The sequence below is a fragment of the Magnolia sinica genome, chromosome 5, assembly GCF_029962835.1.
Source record: "Magnolia sinica isolate HGM2019 chromosome 5, MsV1, whole genome shotgun sequence".
Classification (NCBI taxonomy): Eukaryota; Viridiplantae; Streptophyta; class Magnoliopsida; order Magnoliales; family Magnoliaceae; genus Magnolia; species Magnolia sinica.
The window spans coordinates 19,614,328-19,627,145 of NC_080577.1; the positions used below are offsets into that span (position 1 = coordinate 19,614,328).

General features: G+C 46.5%; 1 protein-coding gene across 1 annotated transcript; it reads right to left on the reverse strand.

Annotated features, from left to right (window-relative positions):
- Positions 1-10,229: 10,229 nt before the first annotated feature.
- LOC131245669 (uncharacterized) lies at positions 10,230-12,588 on the reverse strand. The gene is made up of 2 exons (XM_058245271.1): positions 12,226-12,588; positions 10,230-10,481 (listed from the first exon to the last, which is right to left on the reverse strand). Exons 1-2 carry the CDS (start codon positions 12,506-12,508, stop codon positions 10,252-10,254), a joined length of 513 nt encoding a protein of 170 aa, XP_058101254.1. The 5' UTR covers positions 12,509-12,588; the 3' UTR covers positions 10,230-10,251.
- Between the last annotated feature and the right edge of the window lie 230 nt (positions 12,589-12,818).

The window sequence follows — 12,818 nt, forward strand, 5'->3', positions numbered from 1 at the left end:
CGAGGGGCAGAATGCAACTGCGTTAGACTTCGGCACCATAACGGTGGTCATCGATGACGTGGTGACAGAAGTCATCGAAAGGGATTCGGAGCAAGTAGGCCGAGCACAAGGCATATATGCAAACTCCGCGTTGGATGGGACCGACATCCTCCTATTATTCTCAATCATCTTTACCAATAAGAAATACAATGGTAGCACATTAGAGATCCAAGGCGCGGAGATGCGGACTTTGAAGCAAAGAGAGGTGTCGGTGGTGTCCGGGACGGGCGTAGAGCCAAAAAGACCATGATGTATCCATGGGATAGGGATTGACTGTCAGAGCCAAAAAGACCATGATGTATCCATGGGGCAGGGATTGACTGTCAGACCACCATGCTCTTCTTTAAGCTTGTGGAATGGCGTGGAATTATTTTCGAGCCCATAAATAGATGGACCGGACTTGAATCTTATTTTCAGGCCCAATAAATAGGTGAACCTGGCCTGGGCTCGATTAAGAATAATTTCGGGGAGGACCGATTTATCTTGGGTCCAGCTCACCTTTCACCCGGAATGGTTGGTTCCTTACCCTGGCTAGGGTTATGAATGGGCTGGGCTAGCCCGTCTGGCTCCCAGTCGGAGGCCGCTATTTGTCAGACTTGGGTTTATTTTTAGACTTTTTTGCCAGAGATCCCTTCCATTTTCAGGCCCACCAAATAAACGGACGGCTCGGCCCAGTTTTGATGAAGATGTATCAAGACTTTGTTTGAGCCCCTCTATGGCCTTTAGTATACCAAAATCTCTGGCCCATTGCAAGGATGTAGCCTAATGTTATTGCCCAAGATATAAGATATAAAATGTAGTAGGTTGGATCATTGGAAGATCCTGGACATCAATGACTATTCAATTGAATCTAAACCATTGTTGTATTTTGTTAGGGAAAAAATATGACAAGTTGGTAAGTCGGCTTGTGGAATGGACTAACTCTACAGACATGGCCCGGACTCCCTAGGTGTTGAGCCTGACCGAGGCCTACATGTCAAGAGCCAATAGGCACCGAGCCAAGAGCCGAGGCCTTCGGAGGCATATGATGCCAACTCAATGCATAGGTTAGCCAAAACATAGGTCGATCTAATCATGGCCCAACCCTAGTCTGGTCTATTCGTTAGGTCAGCCATGAATCGGCCGTCTGTAGTCGACCGCGACTTGATCGGTGCACAACTCGATCAGCATCATTCAATATTATCTCCTTTAGAGCCGAACCAAGGAGACGTCTCGAGATCAAAGATTACCTTCTCGAGATCCTTGAAAGATAACATCCGATCCTGAAAATCTAGGAGATCAAAGATCTCGGGATCGGCTTGGATAAGAAATCCAAATCTCCTACAAATTAGAGAAATATCCCAAATCTAAAGGATTGCACCTCCTCTATAAATAGAGACGCCGAAAGGTGAAAGGTACACACATTCTCACCCCTAACCCATCATTAAGTTATTAGACCTGGAATCCAGACCTGACTTTGGCATCGGAGGGTCCCCTATACAAAACAGGGTCTCCTTTGTCTTCTTCCTATGCAGGTGTTCGAATAGTAAAAGGGGTGAGCCGGAAACTGCATCAACAGTTTGGTGCTGTCTGTAGGAACGACATTGTAAATCGTTTTCGCTCTATCGAGAACGCTACTCAACCTGCCATGGCGAGAGGGAAAAAGAAAGTTTCAACCCCTTCTGAGGTGACTCCGATTGCAACCCTACTAGCGGCCGGTCCAGCCCCACGACCCGTGGACCAGCCAGCGCGACTTGCCAGGGCTCTCCAGCCTGCCAAGCAACCTCCGGTTCGACTAGGTGTACTCAACGGAACCGGGGAAATGGTCAGCGTGATGGTTGGGAAAAAGACATCAGATCTGACTTGGATTATATTGGAACAGATGCAGTCTTGGCAAGCGCAGGAACTTGATCGGAGGGAAGGGCAGTCGACTGACATCCGCCAATCCAACCTATAGCCTTCTGTCCCACGTGCATTTCCTCAGCTGAGCCAATGTCAGGACTCGGCTGAGCCGGCCCCGACTCATGTTTCGGGGACCGTCCCCTTGCTCGCTTCCAACCTTCGTCATGAGATAGATCAGAGGAGGCGCAACCGACCCCTAGCCGAGGGAACTACAAAGAGCGAGGAACCTTGGAAGATTGAGATCCAAAATCTGCAGAAACAGATTGCGGATATGAAGCAAAATCAGTCAGTCAACCCTTCTGGAAAAGAGGAGGCAGAATCCCCATTCGTAGTTGATGTACTGCGGGCTCGATTACCAGAAAGGTTCCGGCCTGTAGTAGATCGCGCTCTACACCAGAAAGGTCGACCCAACTGAGCATGTAGAATCCTTCCGGACCTACATGGAGTTGCACGATGCCTCGGACGCAGTCATGTGCCGAGCTTTTTCACTTACTCTATCCGACGCTGCAAGGCTCTGGTTCAAACAATTAAAACAGAAGTCCATCAGTTCGTTTGCCGACCTCAGCGATGCGTTCGTCACAAACTTCATCGGGGGAAAGAAGAAACTTAAAGCGTCAGCACATCTGAACAACATAGTTTAGAAAGAAGGGGAACTCTTCAATGACTACATCAAACGCTTCAATCTCGAAACCCTACAAGTTCGAAAGCACTCGGATGAAATGGCCCTGAACGCCATCATGCAAGGGCCAAGAGATAAGCCCATTCTTTTCTCCTTAGACAAGAACCCCCCGTCTACGTTGGCCGAGTTCATGAATCGGTTACAGAAATACGCCAACGCATAGGAATCTAGGATCCTGCGAGAAGCGGCCCAAAACAGAAATGCCTCGACAAAAGAATTAACGAAGAAGGAGACCAACTCGGCCAACAAGAAACGAAAAGACGATCGGCCTCGGGACGAACGCAGGTCGGGTAAGTGACCCGACAACAAGTTCACGACATCCACGCCGCTCAATAAACCTTAAGAGTAAGTCCTGATGAAAATAAAGGGTGAGAACTTCGTCAACTAGCCAAACAAACTGCTAGGCAATTCTGATCGGTGAAACAGGAACAAGTATTGTCATTTCCATCATGATCATGGACACAATACGAGTGACTGCTACAACTTGAAGCAGGAAATTGAAAGGCTCATCCGAGAAGGTCATCTCGACGAGCACGTGCATCAAGGGGCCGATAGAACTATGACTGCGGAAGAATGCCCGAATGACGACCAATGGAGGAAATCCGAACCATCGTCGGTGGTCACAAAGGCAGAAGCGACTCAAACAATGCTCGAAAAACTCATGCGATGAGCATTAGTAGGCTTGAATCCAAGGTCATCATCCTGGCTCCGAAGGAGAGGAAACTGGAAAGATACAGCGTAACATTCACGGAACCTGAGGTATCTACCATCCACACGATGACGCCTTAGTCATCACCGTCACTATCGCGAACCGCAAAGCTTTCAGGGTCCTCATTGACACAGTCTGCCGAGGTACTGTTCACCCAGGCATTTGACAAGATGAGTATCGAACGATCCACGTTACAACCAGTACGAACTCCCTTGATCGGTTTCTCGGGCAGACAGATTCTCCCCGAGGGAACCATTCAACTTTCCCTCACTGTTGGGGACGCACCGAACCAGGCAACAGTCATGGTCAACTTTCTCATAGTCGACCAACCTTCAGTCTACAACGCTATCATCAGCCGACCCTCGCTATGCCTTGTCAAAGCCATTGTTTCAATGTACCATCTCTCCATAAAAATTCCGACCGAGTCGGGAGTTGGAATCGTCAAAGGGGATCAGCATGATGCTGGATGATGCTACGCTATAGCTCTAAAAGCCCCATTTGAGGTAGCGATGATCGAGTCCCTGGATCCTCGTGATGAGTCACTTGAACAAGGCCAGCCTGTAGAAGACCTCGTCCAGATACCACTGGACGAGTCCGACATTTCCAAAACCGTCCGAGTTGGCTCGTCCTTGACACCACTATTGAAGGATAAGCTGATCTCTCTGTTGCAACGATATGTCGACATTTTTGCATGGTCTCAAGAAGATATGTCAGGGATCAACCCTTCAGTCATCACTCATCGCCTCAACATCGATCCGACCTATAAGCCGGTTTGATAGAAGCGACGCCCCCTCGGTCCCGAGAGATATGCAGTGATCGAAGAGGAGGTCAACAAGCTCCTCAAGACCAAGTTTGTCGAGGAAGTGTACTATCCCGACTGGGTAGCTAATGTCGTGCTAGTCAAAAAGGCCAATGGGAAGTGGCAGGTTTGCATAGACCATACCGACCTAAATAAAGCCTGCCCAAAGGACAGTTTCCCTCTTCCTAGGATCGACCAGTTAGCGACAATACTGCGGGGAACAAGTTAGTTTTATGTACGCTTGTTCAGGTTATAACCAAATTGTAATGCACCCATCTAATAAATCAAAAACCACCTTTGTCACCGACAAAGGTTTTTATTGTTACCGAGTGATGCCATTTGGGTTAAAGAATGCAGGGGCGACCTACAAAAGGTTGGTCAACAAGATGTTCGCTTGCTAGATCAGGCGAACAATGGAAGTATACATAAATGACATGCTTGTCAAAAGCATTAAAGCGATAGATCATATAACCGATCTTAAGGAAATGTTTCTTGTCCTTCGGAAGTACCATATGAGGCTGAACCCAAGTAAGTGTGCATTCGGCGTAAGCTTGGGTAAGTTTCTCAGTTTTCTAGTCAGCCTGCAAGGGATCGAGGAAAATCCCGAGAAGATTCAGGCCTTACTCGACATGGACTCGCCGAAGACGATCAAAGACATTTAGAGGCCGACTAGAAGAATTGTTGCACTCAATCGCTTTGTGTTCCGAACTACAGACAAATGTCTCCCCTTCTTCAAGCAACTGAAGGATCGGCAGATGGTGAACTAGACAGAAGAGTGTGAAGAAGCCTTCCAGCAGCTGAAGAAATACTTAGGATTACCGCCTTTGCTCTCCAAGCCTGAGTCTGGAGAGACACTGCTGATCTACTTAGCAGTATCTGACACAGCAGTAAGCTTGGCTTTAATTCACGAACATGAAGGACAACAATTTCCAGTTTATTACGTCAGCAAAGCCCTTGTCCTAGTAGAAAAGAGGTATCCGACCTTGGAAAAAGTGGCCCTGGCGTTGGTTACCTCATCCCGATGCCTACGGCCATATTTTCAGGCTCATTCGATCGTCGTCGTGACCGACCAACCGCTGCAATAAATACTACAAAAACTGGAGGCCTTAGGATGCCTTACTAAATGAGCGATTGAACTGAGCTAGTTTGACATCCAGTACAAACCCCGAGTGGCGATCAAAGGCCAAGCCGTAGCCGATTTCATTGTTGAAGTTACACGGCAATCCGAGTCAATCGCAGTCAACTCATCGTTTGCAAAATCAAGAGAATTCCAAGCCCGCATCACTTCCCGCCCTACCCAGGTGGCGACTGTGCGTCGATGGCTCATCCAACTCTAATGCAAGAGGGGCAAGGGTTGTCTTAGAAACACCTGATCATACCTACATGCAGTATGCCTTGAGACTTAGATTTCAAGCCTCCAATAACACGGCGGAATACGAAGCATTGCTCCTCAGACTTCGCTTGGCAACCAGTTTGGGAGTCACCCACCTCGATGTATACAGTGATTCACAGCTGGTCGTCAATTAAATAGCCGATGTCTGCCAGGCCAGAAAAGAGCGACTGAAAAAAGCTAAAGAGTTGATCGGCGATTTTCAACACTATACCATCATCTGAATCCTATGGGTTGAAAATGCCAAAGCTAACCTTCTAGCAAGACTCGCCTCGGCCGATAAAGATGAGATCCCCAGGTCCATCCTGATCGAGTATGTTGTTAGGCCGAGCATTGATGAGACCAACTTCACGGTCGTGGTCCTTATTGACTTAGGACCAACTTGGCTTGATCATGTCATTCGTTATCTCGAGATTGGCGAACTGCCTAAAGATCGAACTAAAGCCTGGCGACTGAAAATCTGATCCACTCGATACACTATGCTTAATGGAATATTATACAAGAAAGGATTCTTTGCACCCCTCCTGAGATGTTTGCGACCCGACGAAGTTGAGTATGTCCTGAAAGAGATTCATGAAAGCATCTATGGAAATCACTCGGGATGGCAATCCTTAGCCCATAAGGTTATACAGTAAGCTTATTACTGGCCGACTATCCATCATGATGCACGGAAGCTTGTCCAAAGTTGTGATAAATGTCAAAGGTTTGCGACCATTCCTCGACAGTCGCCAGAGGAGCTCACTCCCATGGTCGGCCCATGGCCCTTCACCCAATGGGGGATCGACATCATCGGACCTTTCCCTACAGGGAAGGGACAGATCAAGTTCGCTGTCGCCGCCATCGACTACTTCACCAAATGGGCCGAGGTTGAGTCGTTGGCCAAGGTAACCAAGCAAAAAATCATGGATTTTGTTTGAAAAATTATTGTCTGCGGATTCGGAATACCCCGGACTATCATCTCCGATAACGGGAAACAGTTCGACAACAAGCAGTACCAAGATATGTGCAAGAATCTCGGGATCAGATGCATATACTCATCTCCACAATATCCCCAGGCCAATGGACAAGTCGAGGCAATCAATAAGATCATCAAGTAACACCTTCAAACCAAACTCGGCAGGGCTAAGGGGGCTTGGGCCGAGGAACTCCCTAAGGTTTTGTGGGCTTACCGAACTACAGCTCGAACCGCAACAGGAGAAATCCCCTTTTCCCTTGCCTATGGGTCGGAAGCGGTCACCCCTATGGAGATTGGATTGCCCACCGCCCAAGTTGGCACGTTCAATGAACACGACAACGAGGAACTACTGGCACTCGACCTCGACCTCTTAGAAAAATGAAGAGAACAAGCTCGGCTTCAGACGATTGTCCGTTAGCAGCAAGTATCTCGATTCTACAACACCCGAGTTAAAGTCAGAAGATTCCGAGTTGGGGACTTGGTCCTCCGGAAGACATTCCAAAATACCAAGGAGGTCGGCGCAGGGACGTTAGGGCCTAACTAGGAAGGACCCTACGTGATAGCAAGCACCATCCGACCCAGCACATATCAGTTAGAAGATCTAACCGGCCAACTATTGTCTCATCCTTAGAACGCCGAACATCTCAAGATCTACTATCGCTAAGTCGGCTCACAAACAATTCTTACTCGATAAACATACCAGGTTCCCTGATAAATAATGTAAATCAAATAATGGATTACAAGAAAAGGTGTATTCATTGATCAAATAAGAAATGTTCCATTGATATTGCTTCAGCATTTACATCAGTATTACATTGGCAAAAAAAAAGTACATAATGTCGAGGGTGGACGACGCTCACTTCTGTAGATGCTCTCGAGCTTGGCGCTCGGTGTGCTTGAAGTGCCTGAAGCAGATGTGGGGAGAAGAAGAGAATTTTGCTCGGCGAAGCTAACTTCAAGGCTCAGCCGCCTCATCAGGAGCTGACTCAGTAGCCACTGAAGGACCTGCCTCAGGAGCAGTGTTGGGAGCCGCCTCAGTGTATGCCTCGGGATCAACTGCGACTCCCTCACCCGGACCATCAAACCCTGACTCACTCTTGTCAAAGCCAGAGAGGTCGAGCTCGGGAAAGCTCTCCTTCATCGCCTTCACACGGTCGGAATGACGATAGAGAGAATCTCTCTCATCCTCGAAGGCCTGGGACGACATATATTCTTCCACGGCTTCTCTCCAAGCGATAACGATAGCGGCCTTGGTCTTTGCTCTAATCTGATTGGCTGCACTGTAGGCCTCAGCACACTCCCTGCGGGATTTATCGTATGCCCTTCTGGCCTCTTCCAATCACGAGGCCAGGCGATCTCTCTCCGCTGCAGACTCCTCAAGGGTGACCCTCATCGCCTCTAGCTTGGCCTCTGCAGAGCCGACCCGAGCCTCAGTCGACGTTAGTCGAGCCTCGGCCTCCTCCACCCGCCTATTGGCCCTGGATAGCTCAGCGCAGGCCCTCAGCACGCACGGCGCAAACTGTAAAAAAAAAAAAGAAGGGAGTTCAGTATCGAACAAAGAAGTGGAACAAGAAACAGTGACAATAGAGTTTTTACCTCAAGGAGTGTCGTTGTCATTCTGGCGAGCGCCTGCTCCATGGGGGATTCGAAGAGGTCGACTAATTCTTCCTCGACCCCTGACGACTCACCCAGGGGAGAATCCCTTCTATATTCTGACGGAAGATCCCCCTCTCTTCCTCAGCTGCCTCCTCTCTTGGAGGCCCCTCTTCCTCCCTCCTCGGGGGGACCTGCTTTGCAACAGGTCTTAGCTTGGGAACCTCTCAGGGCTCAGGAGGAACCACCTCTGCCACCTCCGTGCCTTTGTTCACGACCTCGATCACGGTCGGGCGAAAAGGGGCAGCCTTGCCCTTGTCCTTAGAGGACGTTTTCTGCTTCTTCGAAGCCCGATGATCACCCCGAGGGGGGGCTCTGACTTTGGAAGGAGGACGAAGGGCAAGTCGAGTCTCAGACACTTCTGCATCAAGAGATACAACAATATCAGCAACAGAATATATATATATATATATATATATATATGTTCTCAAGTCTGGATCATCGGCTACCTGTCAAAGCTATATCCAGGCCCGCGTGAGAAAAAACTCTGGTTGGAGAAGCCTTCTACAAGATCTCCTCTACGGGCTTAAAGCTCGTAGGTCCCGGATCCGAGCTAAAGAACCAGAGCCAAGCTTCGGCGTTCGCTTGGGGACGACTAAAAAGTAAAGCATGAGTGGTTAAAAGATGCCGAAAGGAGGACTTAACCGACTAAAGCGACAAGCACAATGTTTTTTCGTATTACCTGCCTTGGAGAAGGCCCGGGGAACAAAGGGACTAAAGGGCCCTGGCTCAGCCGTTTCCCAACGACCGAAGGCTCAGAACCATCGATCCCTCCAGTTTTTGTTAGAGGACGGAGGATCGGTTATCAGAGCCCCGCCAGTATTCCACCAAGAGCAGAAATTAAGTCAAGCATGGTCAGGTACAACGGGTATCCACGGGCTAAAATCGCAGCTTAGAAGCAACCTATACATTAGCGACATGGCATCTCATACATCCCATTATAGAGAATGCCCATCCACCCAAATTGCCTTTCTCTGGACACAATCTCAATAGCAATTTGGGGACAGTTTTGATCAGAGAGGACCACCACACCCAATACAGAATTTGCATTCTGTGACACCTTAACACATGAAAAAAAACCCACCTAATTTCCTCTAATATTGATCCTAACTTCCCATCTCGGGAGCCCCCATCATGGTTGCTCCATGATCTAGAAACTCCATTGCTTAGATGATTCTAATCAGTATATTGGAGAACTTCTCTATGTAACCATTTTATCTGTCCATTTGCATATCACTATTGGCACAGGGAGGAATGTAATGAGGTCAATCAATGTCTTCCTCAGGGAATAACTACTCTGAATCCACGGAGCTCTTTGAATTGGCCTAACCATGTTATTCTCCTAATTTTTTAAGCTATTTTCATGTCGGGCACGACTTCTACAACTCAAAGATGAAAAGTTTTACTCAAATTAAAACTTGTTATTTATAGTAAAAACGAAACTAAACGGGACTTTTGACCATCGATCTGATGGAATCTCGTAAATCCGGTGTAGCGGGGTTGGTTGGCTTAAGTAGGTTCTCCTACCTAAAATCATACATAATATGTCGAAAAACTCATCCCGGTTTGTGAGATACGACTGATTTAGAGTTTTGACGGTCCGGATCATTTCCGCCTCCGATCAGGCCTTCTCCGGTCCATCTTTGCCATGAAAGTGTCTGTGACCTGCTCTACATCAACTATTCAAATGGTTAGGATTGCCGAATGATAGAGATTTTTGTGTCCCTATATGAGGCCCAACAAAACAGTTTGGTTCACCCAAAGATGGTGAGCTAGTGGTTGTTAAGAGTTAGGTTATCTGTATATTCAACATGGGAATCAACCAATAGAACCAGAAATTCCATTCTGCATTGGTTCAGACACCACAGCACAGTGCATTACACAATACTAGGTTTTCACCTCCTCAAACCTACAACATAGTTAAATGGGCATCGAAGGATTGAAGCAATCCAGCCTGTATCACAAGGTTGCCTCCAAATAAAATTCGTTGGCTATTAAACAGAAATGTCTGTCCACAAAACTGACAAAAAAGAACATGGATTGAAGCGGTCTTACATTTCCTTCTTGATACTGGAATGCGGAAGTCCCGGAGTGTTTTTTGTTGTCCTCCAGCAAGTGGTAAAGCCACCGCAACAGATTCGGTGGCCTAGACATCTCTCTCCTTCAACACGGCTTCTGATTGGAGTTGCTTTACTTTCATCCTCAGAGTTTGAATTTCTTCCTCCAGTGCTTTTGACTCCTCCGAACTCCCACTCTTTCGATCTTCAAACCCTCTGTTCTGCTTCTTCATAGCCTCCATGCTCTTTCGCATCGCTCGCAGTTCCCTGATATAATGGTGTAACCGGTCGCTTATTAGTCCAAGAAATAGGGAGTAACCTGCAGGAAGTTCACCAAATTTGTATTCAGATTCATATGGGCTGCAACTAAATAGCTTTTTATTCTGACTTCAGTGACCCTCCCATGTGTAGGATTAAGAGGAGATGAATGGCTAGTGTGTATCTTACATTCAACTAACACGTAGGGTCCATTTGGATGCCACCAAATAAGTTATTTTTTCTACTTTCAGCAGTAGATAAGTAACTCATTTCAGATAAGTTTGGTTTATGATTAGTCATAAGTAACTTTTTTACTTAAAAGTACTTAATCACTTCAGTTTTTTTAGCTTTTCTACTTTTCATAAGTTGCTGAAGAAAGGCATACAAGAGACCAAAGAGAAGAGAAGCTGATAAGTAGGTTGTTTACCAAACATACTTATCTTCTTAATAAGTAGTAACTAAGATAAGTTACATGTGTCGTAAGTAACTTATCTTAAGCAACTTAAGATCCAAACATGCCCTTATTGTCACACCCTGAATCTTCTTAACTATGGGTCCATCTTTGCCTCATGTATATGACAAGTCAGTACAAATCTATTATCATAGACAGTAGAAGATAGGTGTATGTCCAATCTTTTTTCATTTATTTCTGTTATCATTAGCAGCCACTCTAAAAAATGGTGTTTTTGTCAAACAGGGCGGGAACAAAAATCTCAATTACCTTATCATCATCATCATCATCATCATCATTGTCATCAAATCATCTTTTTCTTTTTAATCTTTATATTTTTTTTGTCGAATTGAGTATCTCTAAGTTTTAGAGGCTGACTAACCATCCAACGTCTTCGAAGTGGGAGAGGGTCTGCGCGATTTTAAGAAGACAACATGGATTTTGGTTGCTCCAAAGAAAGGAGCTAGCCATTTCTTTCAAACCATTGACCATTTCATGGACATCAAGAGTCTCAGAACTCTTTTCTCAAACATTGTAAAGCCATCAAATTGGCTTCACTGCAAATGTTTACCAACAACATAACTTCCAATAATGCCCAAAGAATCTCCGAAAGCTTTGGCTACGCCACCGACCGCCTAGATACCGTTAAAATGGAATCCTCATCAATCAAACTGTAAGGCCCTATATGGATAGAACAAGCACATAGAAGACTCTCTCATTAAGCTTATAGAAGATCCTACAGAAATATACTCATTAATTAGAACGAATATGTAGAAACACAATCATCAAACCCTTGTTATTAAGCCAATTCCCTCCATACAACATTAGCCTAATACAAGATTTTTGTGGAAATGGAACCCGAATTAAGTCGAAATTTTCATTGAATATATGAGCGATTAGACAAGCCCAACAACAGAGACGTGACCTTTTGGTTCACCAGAAAGCAGTACTGCTCAAAATACAGGTGATTCTTCCCAATCCAACCCAACCCAAGGACCCTGAGGACCAGACCCGCCGGAACCGAACCCGACGACCCTGACAACCTGACCCGCCGCAAAATATCCAAAAGCAACTCCAATCAATTGACTTGATTGAGACATCTTAGGACCAGTTGGGGCATTGGGTGGGAGGCCCAATTGATGGATGGTGAGCGCAATGCTGAAATTATTGCGCTGAAATTAATAATATCAGAATTTCCCAAATTGAGTCTGTGTAAGATCAAATATCAAAATTGTTGTAGCAGACAGATACAGACCAAAAAAAAGATTACCCGACACCGTCCAAATTCTGCTCAATTCAATTCAAAGAAACAAGAGAATGGGAAAGAAATAAAGAAGAAGAGAGGAGCAAGTACCCATGAGAGATGCTTCTAGAAGATGGCGGGCCATGAGAAGCTGATCGGTGGGGCTGACGGCACCGAATTCGGTGGACCGCTGTTGGATCTCCACCATGCTGTAAACAGTGGAAACCAAGACGACGAAGATGGTCCCTCCCAGAGTCTTCAAGATGAGTGGGCCTCTGCCTCTCTTGGCCCGATCGAGGCCCATCATCACCAGCTTACGCAGAGGCGTTTTTACTAAGAGTAGCAGAACCAAAGCCACTTCCACAAATAGGAGCGAGAAAAGCAGCTGAATCATCTCTCTCTCTCTCTCTCTCTCTCTCTCTCTCGCTCTCTGTGCAACTTCTGAAGGGTTTGGTAGCTGCAGAGTAATCGATGATTTTAAGGGTGGGCAATGGGAAGTGGGTCCCACTTGAGCAATGGAAGGGAAAAGCGACGGAAGAGATTGATTGAGCAGGTAAGGATGGAGGGTGCTCTTTCTTGTTCGTTTGCAGCTGTTGGGTCGTTGCTGCTTTTTATGGTGGATACTTTCGCTGGCCTTTTTCAATTTGTAGGTTCCAATCCAACCCGTCTTTACAAGTGAGTACAATGATTCGTTCATCTGGGCC

Coding starts and splice junctions, on each gene's coding strand:
- LOC131245669 (XM_058245271.1), bottom strand. CDS start 12,508: ATGATTCAGCTGCTTTTCTCGCTCCTATTTGTGGAAGTGGCTTTGGTT. Junction 10,482..12,225: donor TCTAGAAGCATCTCTCATGG/GTACTTGCTCCT, acceptor AACTTCCTGCAG/GTTACTCCCTATTTCTTGGA.